The following is a 15,983-nucleotide window of genomic DNA, read 5'->3' on the forward strand; positions in this document are numbered from 1 at the left end:
GCCTAGTTGAATGCAAATCAATTGGTGACGTCATCTTGTGTAAGATAAGTAAAATAATAACCTATCTCACAATTATTCCAAGGCTTTCTCACAAGAAAATATGTTTTTAAGCAGACAAAATGCAAATAATTTAAAATATTCTGGATTCTATATAGGTTACCAAAATGGCGTGTCACCTGATCTCCAGCCTGATTTGCATTCAACGACACTTAAAAATGCATTTTAAAAATTTTTTAAATGACTTATGAAATGAAAATATAATTTGGGATTTTTTTCTACGCTTGACATTTAGAAAAGTATGACAAAAAATATATCCATGAAATATAAATGATAATAAAAAAACAAAATTCCAAAATAAATAACTACACAAAATTAAAAATTTTAGAAAAAATAGTGATACTGATTTTAGAATGTATATCCTAATATATATTTCTAATATTTATCTAATCCCATGTTAATTTTGTTTCAATTGTAATATAATATATACATCTATCACATTTTGTAGGAAAAACTTACATTTAATTATAGTTTGAAAATTAAATAATAGATTGAGTCGCTGAAAATCTTTTTCATTAGACAGATTTATTATTTCTTGACCTAGCTGCAACAATATCAAAAAAAAGTCTTTCTTATCTTTTTTTTAGAAATTTGTATATGTCGTATGGGGTTTCGGAATTCGTGGGGATTCGGAATCTCTCAATTTTAAATCATTTACTAAGAGCGATTTTTGGATTTTAAACATCTGATTTCACAGGAATTGTATTCCAGCATGTGCAGAGTATTTACCCTATAAATTTCAGCCAATTTCAGCGATGGACATTTTAGTATTTTTTAATTTATATGAAAAATCCATATAAAAATTAATATAAATTAGAAGTGGTTCTAAAGTTCATGGCAAAATTGTTTGAAATTTACAGTTTGGGTACTCTACCCATGCTAGAATATATTTCCGGTTAAATCAACTTTAAAAATTTTTAAATCGCTCTCGGTAAAGGATTTAAAATCAAGAGATTCCGAATCCCCACGGATTCCGAATCCCAATACGACATATATATATATCATTTTATTTTTTTTAATCAATTGGCTTTAATGTCAGGTCACTTATATTTGGGCATTAGTTAAAATTTAAAGTATCCACCTATACTCACCTCCATTCAAAACAAATAAGATATGGACTAAATTTAGTTATATAAAGAATATAATTTATATCAAATAACTTGACTTTTTAACTAGTTTTTTATCAAGATGGCAGCATAATTGAGTATAATTGCTAATAATAAAATTTTGTTGATCCAATGACCAGTTGCTCAAGCCAAAACTTAAAAGCAATCAACAAAGCAATAAATGAAAATAAAGATTTAAACATTACTTTCATGTAAAATTGAGAAAATATGCATAATTACAATATTATATATATAATTTGCTTAATTTAATCAAAATTATATAGATAATAATATATTTTCACAAAACCGTAAACATTTGTTTAATAATATCTTGCACTAGATATATATCCACACCATAAATTCTATCTCTAACACTTTTTAAAAAAATTAAATTTCTTAAGGATATTTAAAGATTTTGCAAAAAAAGAAATTCAAATATTTATAATCATTAGGGCATTTCCTTTTAATACATTCTTCAATTATTCCCCATCAAAAATTATTTCATAGGCTTCTTTCCTGGATGCTCTATTTTTTTTATCTGCATTTGGTATTCAGAGAAGTTTATGGACAATGGGTATTAAGTTATTTTGTTTTATGTATTTAAAAATAATTATGATTAAGAGCTGATGGGTGGATGTTTATAATGTTTATATTGGAGGTGACCTTTAAGAAAATAGTTTTAAAAAAGAAATTCATATGTTTGACAAATAATTTATTAAAAAAATATATATTATCCTTTTATATAAAAAAATCATAATATAAATATATATCATTTATTTTCGTGAAGAAGTAGTTTGTCCGCAATAATTTGATACTCCTTGTACGCCACCTTAAATATATCCTCTACTTTATCTTGTAATTCCACTTTGGTTAATATAGTCGCTTTAAATTTAGCTAGCTTCTCATTTTCTTTCTTTAAATATATTTTTTTATATGAATAGTTTAAAAGAATCAATATAGTTATTAATTAACTAAAAAAAATTTACCATCCCTGGAAATTAGAAAAAAGTCCATTCAAACTCTATAGTTGGGTAGTGGCAAAGTGGTTATTTCCTAATTACAAGAGGAGGCTGGTAATATTATTAAATAATGTGATTTGAGCCTATTTTTAAAAGTGGTTAACCTAATATTTTAGCCAGAATAATATTGATTAAGCTTCGAGATTTCGCGACCTCCAAATCCTTGTGCCATCTATGAGCAAAATCTTCCAGCTTACATAATATTTTTCTGGTTAAAATATTGAGTTGGCGTTATATAAAAATCGGCTCAAATCGAGCCATTTAACAACACTAGCTGCATTAAGAATATCTTTATAAAATGCTAATGTAGATACCAATTACCCAACTATATCTGAACCCTACAAAAATGAAAATTGTGTCGATGAAAAATTATAAGATTTGGTAAAATTAAAAAACTTAATATTATCGAAACTAACCAAAAAGGGCTTCATCATTTTATCCCTCATTTCAGTTTTGTAAACATTGATTTTTTCGTCTGCTTTTGATTCATGAGGACAACGAAGAATAAAATAGAGGTTAAGAATGTCAATAATTTTGCTTATTTGCTTCTAAAAAGTAATATAATAAAAAAAATTGTGAATTATTATAACAAGGGGGGAATAAAAATCAAAATTATGATCGGTTTTTAAAAATATTACTATTCTCAAGTTTGATTCACCTACATTATGATTAGTTACCATTTTTTGGACAATAATGATTATAAAGTGGTACTTTTCTCGATGCGTAACAAAAAAATGATGACATTATATCTTTAAAGTAATATTTAATGCCAGTGCCTGATGCCACAATTTGGCCTTGATTCTCACGATCTCATATCGCTACATTTGAGCCGATTTTTAAAAATGGCTAACTTAATATTTTAGCCAGAAAAATATTACCTAAGCCTCTAGATTTAGCCAACAGATGTCCAAATCATAGTGCCATCTATGAGCAAAATCGGCTTGCATAATATTTTTATGACTAAAATATTGAGTTAGCCATTTTTAAAAATCGGCATAAATAAAACTATTTTGCAACACTACACTTGATTATATTAGGGTACATTGATTATGTTTACAATTTAATATAAAATTTATGAAAATATATGGTTAGGATCCTTAGTATTTCTAACCCATTGTTAGCAATCATCGCATGAAATTTCTATAATGTAAACCCAGGATAATTATAAAATTGAATATTTAATACTATTAACTTTGTTCAATTTCAGTTTGTCGTGTACCATGGACAAGAGACCATCATTGATTATTATTTTTCCAAAATTACTGTTGTTTAAAACAATGCTTGATTGGTAATCATTTGGGATAGGAAAAGATTTTAAAAGAGTTAATAGGTCTTCACAATCCACAAAATCTCTCATCAAATTAAATTCGTAAGAAGGAGTTTCGACTGCATGATTTTATTGAAATATTATATAAAAAAATTGATAAATTACGAGTTTGATTTTAAATTATTTTATTAATAAACTTTATTCGTTAATTAAAGCTAATTTAATACAAAGATAAAGGCGATAGAATTTTCTATCAAAATAAATTTATTCCATTTAATATGGCTTTCTTACATATAGTAATTTTTATTTAGAATTTTTTTTACTAGCAATGTCGACCACTTCATGATCATTGACACTAATATGGTCGTCAGATTCATAGACACCATTTTGTGTGTTTGTAGCATCATGTCCATTAATCCCCGTTACTCCATGTTCTATCCTGTAAAAACTATAGATCTGTCTCAAAAGTTTCGTGCCGAGGGATAATCTAGTGTGCATAGGCATCACCAAGAATTGGCTAATCCTGGGCCTTATTTTATTTGGGTAGGCGAAATATTCATAGACGTTGGCAAAACCCACTATGTCATATTTTTTGTCAGAAGATTCGCCACTAGAGAGCAATGTTTTAAGCTTTTTCGAGTGGGGTAGTGATGTTGGAGGAGAATCATTATCATCGACGAATTGATTGGCATTTTCGATATTTATTGTCTCGTACCTTGTAAATCGATAAGTATAAGTTTCCCGTTTAAAATTCCGATTTTTTTTATATAATCAACTTAATTACAAATGTTTACTTCACTAGTCTCTGTTAATATCAATTTCAAATTTACTCTGAAATTTTTCTAGGAGATATAAGCGAGATTCTTAATTTTTTTAGCGATTTAGAACTTCCGAGTATAAATATTATAATAAATCAGGCAGAGGAAAAAAGAGTTTTTTAAATAAAAAACTTAAGTTGTTATATTATAATATATTATGTAAAAATTTACAATTTTACAGCATGAAAAAGCGCCATCTAGAATCAGATAAATCTATATAAGATGCAGCGTCAATGTACCATAACGTAAAAATTTGCAGTCTTTGGTAATAATTGTAGAAATCTAAATTATAATCACTCGTCTGATGATGCATATTTTCGTCTGATTGGATCATGTACGTTTCATATGATTTACCTGATTTTAATTTTTACATTCGATTATAAATTATTTTTATATTTTAGATACTAGGCCCCTCCACTCCCCTATAATTACTGTAAATTTTTATATTGATTTGTGAGCAAAAAAAATATTCCAGTGTTAGTTTATTTGTCAACAATGTTTTATTGTATTACAAATTATGAGTTTTAGGTATCATCTGCAGGTAACAAAATAAATATAACTCTTGTGGATTCTGACTTTTTATTATGATAAAACCTAAGAAATATGCATCTATCCTAATACAATAAGTGTAAAGTTTTAAAAAGTGAAACACAGTAAAGAGTTATAGTGAGCACAAATTGAGTGTTTCAAGCGCAAATAATGCATTTCCAATGACCTTGTGCAAATTGGTAAAATTACAGTTTGCCATTAGATTATTATTCGCTGTGTAATATTATATAAAATGTAATATAAATATCTTGCTTATATCCTAAAAAGGAATATTTAGAAATTAAAAAAATAAAAACGCAGAAATATAATTTTCAAAAGACAAATCCTTTTTTAGGAACTAATTTAAAATGTTGTGTTTGCAACGCAGTGTTTGAAACGCTCAATTTGTGTGCACTATTAATCAATAAAAAAAATTGATCAAATTATTATGCTTCAAATATTAAAATAATTGGTGGCATTGTTGAAGAGTAAAAGCTTGCCCACCATGCCTAAATTCAAATATTTACTATTTAAAACAAAATTTGAAATAATTTTAAAAAAAATAATTTCTAAATTATTTAGAAAATAAAAGAGGAAGGTTTACATCCTTTTTTAAAAATATCATTTTATGTGGTAAGCAAAATTATGTTTATAAAAAAGATGGAATTTTATTATTTTATGTAGATCAGAGTTTAAAACCTGAACTAAGAATGGTTCAAGATGTACTTCAAAAGATGGTTGTAGTTCTAGTTATTCCTGAAAATATTCCCACATCCTGTACAATCCAAAAAAAAACAGACATATGGAAATATTATGGTGCAAATAAAAAAACTATCAGCACCCATTTTGGCACAAATAAAGAACTACATACTTGACAGTATGGTATGTGTTTAAAAAAATTATTCTTTCTGTTGTTTTTCTTAAACTTAGTTTTGAGGAAAATCTATACTAAATTTTATCAATATTTTTTACAGATTTTTGGAACAATTCATAAGGGGGTAAAACTTGAAAATTCTTTCATTAATTAAAAGGGTATAAAATAGTTTTTAAACTCATTCATCATTGAGTACTTGATAGTCATTCCAATGACATTTTCATCAAAATGACAAAGTTGATATGCTTTTCTCTCAAATATTTTCTATTGGACATTTTCTTATTCCAAAATGATAAAAAAATAAATAAACATAAGCTAATAGTTTAAGCTTAGAAGAATATAGGTCGTGTTTATCATTTCTATTTTGAAAATAAAAACGTTTTGTTTGGGTAAATAGCCTGCTAAATTTTTTAATAATTTGATCTATTTATAAGTGTTGGAAAGGGTTTATAAAAATAATTTACTGCCAAAAAAAAAAGATTTTTTGTTTAATCCCATTTTCTTATATAAAAATAAAATGGAATTAACTAAAGAAATCTATATTTATTTTGTCACTTACTATAAAATTTAAAAAACATATTTATTCCTTCGTGCCTATTTTAAAATTAGACCTAGAATGAATAGAACTAACTAATGACCTAAATATTATGCTGCATTTAAGTAATTTTAATATTTGTTATGATCATATATTATAGACCTTTAGAATTGAATGAATCTATGCAGATACCAAATGGGGATTTTTTACATTTAGAAATATGACTTTTAAATTCTTGCATGTTATTAGTAAAATCATTATTAATTTTCGGTAAAAGTAGGCTATTGATATCATCAGGCTTGTAAAAAAAATTTATTGAGAAATTTGAAATAAAATTATATAGATATAAAATGAATATACTTCAACTCCATATTTTTTTGAATCAATAATAAGTTCATATGTAAAGTCAAAATATGTATAAAGACAATGTGCACAATAATACAAATTTATATTAAGATCTTTATATCCAAATATAGATTCACTATATATTAGTAAAATAAACAATCAATTTGAAAAGCAAAACCTTTCTCCAAATATTTGATGGGTAAATTCAGGATGAAATATTTTGTCATTATCAATTATATCTTTTGTTTCAGAAACTAAAAGCAAGTAAAGATATGGTATTAAATATAAAAAAATTACTTAATTTAATATTAATAATGTTAGAAGCTTCACATTTAAAATGTGAGAGATCCCTAGTTTCAAACATTATCGATAATTCAGGCGGGTATAGATATATGACGCTGGTTATCTTATAGCAATTCACTAAACAACGTCCAAAATATATTTTATAGTTTAGTAATAACTAATAAGACCTTTTTCAACCAGATTGTTTTTACCAAACACTTTTTGTAACATATTTCCAGTAATTATTTTTTATTACAATATTTTTTTTAAAAATACGAACGAATTCGGGCGCCATTTAAGCGTATAAAAAAATATAAATATGCCTTTTAAAAATGGTTTTGAAAAACATTCTGTTTGTAAAAGACCAACGAAAATATGCGGTCATTTATAAATCTATTATATATCATATCCTGGAGCACAAAACTATATAGGTTAACTTGATAAAAACCAGCCCTTCCTGGATTCGAACCTAGATCGATTTATAAGGTGATGCAAATTTTTTTTTTATATAATATCCTAGCTATTTTAAAAAATAAATTATATCAATTGAAAAATTATATGTTTAGGAATCAATTCCCTTATTATATATTCAATGTTTTAAAAAATACAACCAAAATCATTTAAAATAATGAAATTTTGAAAATATGAACCGGGTCATAAAATATTGAAAATTTAAATAAAAAAACTAGGCAGGAATTCATGTATGTTGACTTATTTTAAAACCAGCCAGGCAATTTACGGGGGATGGGCTAAAAAAATTTAAATAACTGGTTAACGGATAAAAAAATATTAGTTTGTATTCCTGACATATTTTTAAAATGAATATGAATCATTATTATCACAATTTTAATTCTTAATATTTTTCTATATTCCATATTTTTTTGAAAAATAACAATGAATGCTTGCCCACTGTGCATAGTTTATTTCAACATGTTCATGTCTGATTAGTACAGGGATATAACCCCAAAAAGAATTCAAGAATTTAAAATTGTTGGTTGGATATTTTGAAATCACAGAGGGACCAATTTATGAACAACCCTCGAACTCAAGGAAACGGGAGAAGGGATGGGTGTTCAGACCCTTTTAGAAATATAAGTTTCGATTAAGTTCCTGTTATCAAAATTTTCGCTAGTTTAAAATTCTTGAACCTTATTTGGGTTAACATCCTTGTATTAGCATCTTATACTTTTCTCTAACATAATAATTTTTAATACATACTCTCTTCCCATGTGTAATAGAGAGGTCTTAATTTCCAATTCAATTTAATTATATGTATGCTTTCATTTTTTATTTTCTTTAAAAAACTTCATAACTTATTAATATCATAATTTAATTAATATTCATTATATTTTAAACACTCGTCAGAATATTCCCTTATTAAATTTGGTTTAAAAAAATATTTCATTCAAACAAATTATTTAAAAAAAAGAAAATATAATAAAATAATAAAAAGAGATGATAGCAAAAAATTTTTTGAAAATATAATTTTATATAAATATTTTATGACTAAAAACTTAATATGTTGAATAAACGGTTTAATAACTGTTGGTCGATAAATTTATTTTTTGGAAGAATTTCTATTTTTATAAATGTCATATAAAAAAACCATGAGCAAATGGGAGGGTTAAAAAATTATGAAACAATGGAAGGGCGGAATTGTGGTTATAAAAAAATAAATAATATGTATTGTTTAATGTAATGACCATATAATTCGATAAGATTCAAAAAAATATAATAATGTATAATTTTAATAGATTTTTTAAAAATGGCACTCTAAGTAGAGTCATGAATGACACCCATCAGTCTGGTGGTAACTTCGCCAAAAAAATTAAGTCCAACCCGTGACTCTAAAAATATTAATCTTTGAATGATCGAGATTGATTATAAAATAAATTTTTTATGAAAAAAATCAGGAGATGGAAAATATTTTTACTATTCATTGTTTACATCATATTTTGTAATAAAGGAATAAAATAGATAAGTATTTTATTTAAATTTGATGCGTAAGAATGGAATAGAGAGTAAAATAAATATTTCGAGTTTGAGATCCGTATATGTTTTTTTTTAAATTCAGACCGCGGGCCGCAAGAAGCCAGGCTTGTTGTCGAGCGGGCTCGGGTGGGAAAATTCGATTTTGAAGGTATTACACAGTTTATTAGTGATAGGTTTAAACAATTATGACATAATTTATAATGTAGCATCTTCGCTTAACCAAAAAAAATAGGTTATTATTTATTTTCAAATAGGAGGTAATGGAGGGGATTTTTCTTTCACCTTTCGACGACTTTTGCTTTTAATGCTCGAATTTTTACGAGGGGGTATTCGAGGTGGAGGCAAAACGAAATTTTGTTGAGTAGCTTGAGCATATTTGTTCGTAAACGGTTGAGCCATCCTTTCTGTTTTTGGTGGCAATGGTGGAGGCACGGAAGGAAGTCTGGGGAGGATAGGAGGAGGTGACATCACTATAAGATCATATTGATTATCAACGATTCCCGTATCGTGCTGGACATCATATTCGGATATTTGTAAACTTTTTTTTAAAAACAATATATTTTAAGATATGATTACAGAACTATTTTATGCAGTTTATTATATAAGGACAATTCTAATCAGTTGAGTAAACCTAAGAATAGGAACCCTCTTTTAAATATTTATAAAAAACCGAACCGATGTTAAAATATTCGGAAACCGGTTTTTAAAATTATTTATATATTATATTTATTGTTTAAATTTTTTTTAAAATTTACTTTAACAGAGTTTAACCCAGAGTTTGGAATCTTTGGAACCAGGTCAAAAAAACAGAACCGTAAAACTCATTTTTTTAAAAATTTTAAGAATGAAACCCAGATTTTATTGACCAGGTTCGAAATTCTGGTTCTCATCTAATTCTAATCTACATACAGTTTTGTTCGACTCCCCGCGTCTCTTTAAGAAATCAAATAGTAAACGTAAGTAAATTTTTCCATTAATGTCCAAAATCTTTTATAAAAAATTCCAAAAGTTTTAATACTTTCAGAAGTTTTAAAATTTTATTGAAATCTTATTGTTAAATTTATAAAAATTTTCTAGAATTATTAAAAAAAGAAGCATATTTCTTTTTTTCGATAAAGTTTGGAAAGTTTTCGAAATCAAATTTTTTGATATTTTGAGCTCAGCTTATTGTAGCGTAAAAATCGCATTTTTAAAAAAAATAATAATAAAGTAGCTGTACTAATTTTTAAGAGTTGGGTTTAAATTCGACAGTGAGGGAAATTAAGTAGAACTTCGGAAAAATTATATAAAGTTTGCTTAATTTATGATGAGAGTTTTGGAGCCTGATCTTCAAAAAAAGAATGATCCCAAAAAATAAAAATTGGGTTTTACTTCCCGTTTAATTTTAAGCGATTCTGAGAATCCCAACTTTTAAACATCGTTAGAAGGAATTAAAACAAAATAAATCCCCCATAACATTACGGGGCTAAAACGAATAGCGTAACCGAGTTGGGCCAAGGATTTTGTAATGTTTTTTAAAGCTGGTAATTAAGGCAAATTTATATAGTTTTCACAAAAAAAATATTAAGGGCCAGGCCGGATAATTTATAAATATATTTTATGGGTCAGGTCAGGTTAAACAAATGACAAGCCGAAATCACGGATAATAATTATTTACGCGCCGGTTTGGGCCGGGTGCTAATATAAATTATTTACGATTTTAAAACCGGTTCTGGAATCGGTTTACAAAGATTGCATGAATTAAATGTTTGAATATAAAATGCAAAATATGTCCAAATATTACTTTTGAGAACTATTTATTGGTGGATAGTTATTGTCCGTGACAATTGTAGAGTGTCTAGGAAAAGTAAAAAATGGATGGTATAGTGTGTCAGAGTTACTGAGCGGAGATAAAGGTGGTGAGTATTGAGCACTTGTTATAATATGAGAAGGGATTGATGTTATAGCCCCAGAGTCAGTACTTGGAAGAGGAAAATGAGGCGAGAATGGTGATAAGGAATTGTGCAGAGCTTTATTCAAAATAAAAAATTGAAATATACTATAACTTAATTAATTAGATACTTATTAAAATATAAAATAATTTTATATTTACGGACAAAGAGACATGGGCCAGAAATTATCGAATTTTCAGAGAGAAAACTGTTTGAAGGCAACATGCCGAGATTGATTCCCCCTCTAACACCCTCCACCCCTGGCATTTTTATAATTAAATATCCCTTGAGAAAAATGTATATGGGTGAAAATTGTCATCCCCCCCCCCCGCTTCTCCCGTGGATATAGCGTCACTGTTTTTATGAAGCCAAAAACACATAAAATGCAATATGTGTTTCGGAAACCTTTAGTAGATTAACGATTTCTATTTTCACTATTTGAGATTAGAAAAGTCAGGATATTTTTTTAAAATATTAAATATTTATTTTAAAAAAAACCTTATAAAATATATTACCGTTAGCTAATAAGGGAACAGTAGATCCCGTAGGACTGACAGGGCTATCAAATGTTTCGTAGGCTTCGTCACGTATTTTATTCGGGTTGTACTTATTCGCGCCGTGGCCGTTGCGATTGGCAAGATCACCGTTATTATAGTGATTCATAATAGACTTTTTACTAAGACCTCCTCCAGAAGACCTCCTTTTGAAAAACAGTTTTTTGAAATTATTTGGTGCCTTGGTATCCATCAATGAATCGCGCGATACATCCAATGAAGCGGAATGAGCCCGCGGGGAAGAAGGGGATAAGGAATTATGGCGGTGGCTTGGGAGATTTGAGCTCTTTAAAACAGCTTGGTTTTGTTGTTGGTGCTGTGGTTTGAGAGTCTTAATACCGGGAGATTTTAGGGTGGGTAAATTCTCGAACTTCCTTGGCTGAGTTTTTGAAAAAGTAAATGGGAAATTTTTTTTTTCAATTAGAAAACCTTTGACTTGAATTGATAACAAAGAAGCATATTTAAAATAAAATTTTAATCACAAATAATAAAATGAAAAGATTAATGAAATATTAAAGGGACAATTAAAAACTATCATGAATTTAGGAAAACATTTTTAAAAAAAATTTTGGATTGCCCGAACGATTGCAGAGATGACAGTAGTGTTGTTAAAGGACCCGATTAAGATCTTAGCCAAAATAATAAGATAAAAGCTTCGAGATTTGGCAAAAAGAAGTCTAAACCTTTCTGGCATCTATGAGCCAAATCTCCAGGCTTACATAGTAATATTTTGACTAAAGTCTTACCCGGAACGTTTTTAAAAATCGATCCAAATCGGGCCGTTTAACAACACTGGGAGATACCCATTTAAAGATGGCAAATTTAATTTTCAAAAACAACAACTATCATATTATCCCTTCCACTTTTTAAAAACTTTATAAATTTTGTTTGGATTGATAAAAAATTTCTAAATTTTCTTTTAAAAGTATAAATATATACTAAAAAAAAAGAATTAGAATAATCCCTGAAAAAAATGCCAATATAAACTTAAATATAATCAAATTAATATTTTTTGGAACTATCCTTTTTCTATAAGTTAGATATAAGAAAAATCTTACATGACAGATGTCATTCTTTCAAATAAATCAAATAAAAATATCCGATTAAGATTTCTGAAGATGTCAGAATTACGCCAAGTCCGACTATAGATATCGCTCTAATGCCTCATTTATAGTTAGCCCGAGTAGCGACAGACATCGGCGGGTATTTTTCATAGCGATGCAATTCATTTCATCGCATCGCGCAGTCAATTATAAATTTTACTTAATATTTGCTTGATTTTGAAAAAAACCCAGCAATTGAGCGATTACTATAAAAGAGGCCTATGAGAAATATGAAAAAAAGATGGAATATTAAAAAAAATATATAAAGCATAAGAATAATAGTGCGCACTAATTGAGCGTTTGCGTTTTGTGAAGATTATGTTTTTTAAAATTAAATTATCGTCTGCCTTTTTATTTCTTTAATTTCTAAATACTCCATTTTAGGATATAGGTAAATTAATTTTTTTTAAACATTTTGTATAATATTACAAAAATGAAGAATAAAAAAGTATTGAAAAAAGCAAACTTTTTTTGCGTTTTTTAAAATGGTTGCTAACGCCAAAAGGTAATTTTATTAATTTGCACGATGCCATTTGAAATGCATTGTTTGTATTTTCAAGACAGCGTTTGAAACTTTCAATTGTGCGCACCATAATATATTCAGTTTACATTCCAAAATTACTGTTATTTTTCCCAAATGTAAGGTTGGGTAATATATTGTTCTATATACACATTTTTTTTTCAAAATGCATTTTTTCCTTGATAAATTAATTCTTCAGTACTATAAACTTATATATCCACAATAAAAATGTTTATTTTAGAATAATTCTTGCAATTCTATATTGTGATCTGCTACTAAATATTAAAAAGTAGATATAGAACAGTATAATACTCAGCCAATGATATATTAGTATGAAAATAATTTAAGTTATGATTATAAACTTTCTATCATGATGGTGAACCCGAATTCGTTAGAAATTTAAAATTGTTTGGTGGGACATTTTGAGACCATAGACCAAACAGAGACCGACTTATGGGCAACCCATCAACCCCAAAGTAATATAGAACCGACGCGGGTTCGGACTTCTTTAAAAAAAATCGGCTTCAATTGAGATCATGTTCTCAAAATTTTCGCTAAATAGTTTAAAATTCCTTAACCCACATTCGGGGACACAACTCTTCTTTTTAAATAAATTTTACGCGTTCATTTTAAATTGCCTTCTATACATAATTCTATATTTTACATATATCCACGATATTTTCATGTAATATTCATTTTTTAATTCCATTATAATCATAAAAAAATGTATTTATAACGCAGACGAATAAATAGAAATTTTTAGGAATAAATTATGATATGAATATTTTTACTCACAAATTTAGGCAATTGTTTAGCATCTTTGGGTTCGATTTCCAAGGATTTCTGATATAAAACATCGTCAAATTCCATCTCGGGGATACCGTTATAGGGATCGATTTCTTGGATGTAGGCCTTTTTTTAATTATAGGTTTGGGAAATAAAATGTCTTTTTCATTCGTTATTTTAAATAAATTTAATGGTATTTTTCTCTTTCTTTCCATCTACTTTCTTCCTTGCTTACTTCCATTAAAATATTGCGTGTTGCACATATAATAAGGATATTTATTGTTAGAGTGGGGCGGGAAATGGGAAAAAATCCTATAAACCAGACCAGACCAGTTGTACATGAGTCCAGATTTCCTATTTATATTAAAGTGCATTGTTTAGTCAAGTAATAAACTTCTTTGTTAAAGAGTAAAACATTTAAGGTATTTGTCATACCATGAATAAGTGCTTTACTAAAAGACTTTTATGATTCGGGAAGACCTACAGTGGACCCGTTATAAACTAATTATATATGGGGCAGGTTAGGGATTATCTTAATGATATTTAATAGGATAAATATAACAAGCCATTATAATTTCGTTAGTGTTATTTATCACACTACCCTATGATAATACGTTGGAGAGTATTAATTTTGTCTTTATTGCTTGCTTTATTTAAAATCGCAAATTTGTTATCTTACTTATACTGGACAATAAATAATTTAAAGTATAATAGGAAATAAATATTATGTACATTTGAGGGTTCCTATTTTATTAGCAATAACATGTTTTATATATGCAGCTACTTGTATAGATTAGGTTGCAATATACATTATGGTTATTATGGGATAAAATGTATTAATCTCATAACTTTTGGCGACAAATTTTTCAGATATAGTAATTTAAATTTAAATAAAGTTTTTTTAGTATTATAACAGCTATTTTATTATCATTTTCATTCTATATATGATGAATCAAAAATGCCATAAAACAATTAGTATTATTTTCAATTTCTTTTAGATATAATGTAATAAAAATCAAGAAATATTTAAAAAATTACATTCTCAGTGTAATGTTTTTGTTATATTTTAATGATAGATAGCTATAAACGAAAGAAGGAAAGAAAGAAGGAAAGAAAGAAAGAAAGAAAGGAAGGGAAGGGAAGGGAAGGGAAGGGAAGGGAAGGGAAGGGAAGGGAAGGGAAGGGAAGGAAAGAAAGGAAAGGAAAGGAAAGGAAAGGGAAGGAAAGGAAAGGAAAGGAAAGGAAAGGAAAGGAAAGGAAAGGAAAGGAAAGGAAAGGAAAGGAAAGGAAAGGGAAGGAAGGAAGGAAGGAAGGAAGGAAGGAAGGAAGGAAGGAAGGAAAGAAAGAAAGAAAGAAAGAAGGAATGTTAATTTATATATATATTATTGATACGGGTAATTAAAATAATATAAAAGTCATCGTCATGCATAGTGTTGTTAAATAGTTCGATTTGCCATTTTTAAAAACAGCTAACTTAATATTTTAGCCAGATAAATATTGCCTAAGCCTGGAGATTTAGCTAATAGATGTCCAAACCTTCATGCCATTTTATTGGAGTTGATTCAAAGAAGGGTATGATCGATGTTGAAAAAGTTATGCCGTGTCTCACATCAAAACTCATAAATAATATATCTCAAAATTTGCACAAAAACATATTTCAAAGAAAATAGAAGATACAATATTTATCAAATTATTTTTTTTGTATAACAATTCATTTATAATACATGTGATTGTAAAAAGTAAACATATACAACATTGACTCTTCATTTCAACAATGTTTGCATTGTATCACGATATAATGATACATGCGCATGCCTATAGTTGATGAATTTAATTTTACATATAATTTTATAAAATGGGTGCAAAATTTCTTCAATATCTTTTAACAATTTGACCTCTTCGGTATTATTGTAAACCGTTTTCCCAATTTTACAATGGTTTCTATATTCTACAGAATCAAACATTAAAAAAAATTAAATAATATATGCCGATAATACCTTATTGATTTTGTTGAGCATAAGATATTTTGAATTTCATCTGGTGGACACATCTAGCGGATTTTTACAATTGCAAATATTGACAAAACCCTGCATCAAAGAAGTTTATGTACGTTTTTCACATACAACTTAACTATTTCCAATTCTATTGAAATCGTTGGCAATTCTTCTTCTACGATTAGATTAATAATGTGAGACAGACATCGTATTATGTTAAAATTTGTGTTATAGGTCTCACGAATTAAAAAAAATAATTAGTTTCCCCGCCG

At 27.6% G+C, this 15,983-nt stretch overlaps 2 protein-coding genes across 2 annotated transcripts in view; both read right to left on the reverse strand.

Moving 5' to 3' along the window:
- Positions 1-1,717: 1,717 nt before the first annotated feature.
- On the reverse strand, positions 1,718-6,923 carry LOC135931936 (histone acetyltransferase type B catalytic subunit-like). Its single transcript, XM_065469256.1, has 9 exons — positions 6,847-6,923; positions 6,728-6,803; positions 6,565-6,685; positions 6,367-6,502; positions 4,447-4,621; positions 3,773-4,164; positions 3,375-3,568; positions 2,599-2,730; positions 1,718-2,076 (listed from the first exon to the last, which is right to left on the reverse strand). Exons 1-9 carry the CDS (start codon positions 6,911-6,913, stop codon positions 1,933-1,935), a joined length of 1,437 nt encoding a protein of 478 aa, XP_065325328.1. The 5' UTR covers positions 6,914-6,923; the 3' UTR covers positions 1,718-1,932.
- A 1,447-nt stretch (positions 6,924-8,370) lies between these two features.
- The window catches only part of LOC135931659 (son of sevenless homolog 2-like), a 41,760-nt gene continuing 34,147 nt past the window's right edge, over positions 8,371-15,983 (reverse strand). The window contains exons 19-22 of the mRNA XM_065468916.1: positions 13,727-13,843; positions 11,270-11,687; positions 10,607-10,832; positions 8,371-9,361 (exon numbers count right to left, since the gene is read on the reverse strand). Of these exons, the coding sequence (XP_065324988.1) occupies positions 9,070-9,361; positions 10,607-10,832; positions 11,270-11,687; positions 13,727-13,843 (1,053 nt within the window). The 3' untranslated portion in view covers positions 8,371-9,069. The remainder of the gene's footprint in view (positions 9,362-10,606; positions 10,833-11,269; positions 11,688-13,726; positions 13,844-15,983) is intronic.

This window comes from Gordionus sp. m RMFG-2023, chromosome 1 (assembly GCF_954871325.1).
Source record: "Gordionus sp. m RMFG-2023 chromosome 1, tfGorSpeb1-WG-v2, whole genome shotgun sequence".
NCBI classification, from domain to species: Eukaryota; Metazoa; Nematomorpha; class Gordioida; order Chordodea; family Parachordodidae; genus Gordionus; species Gordionus sp. m RMFG-2023.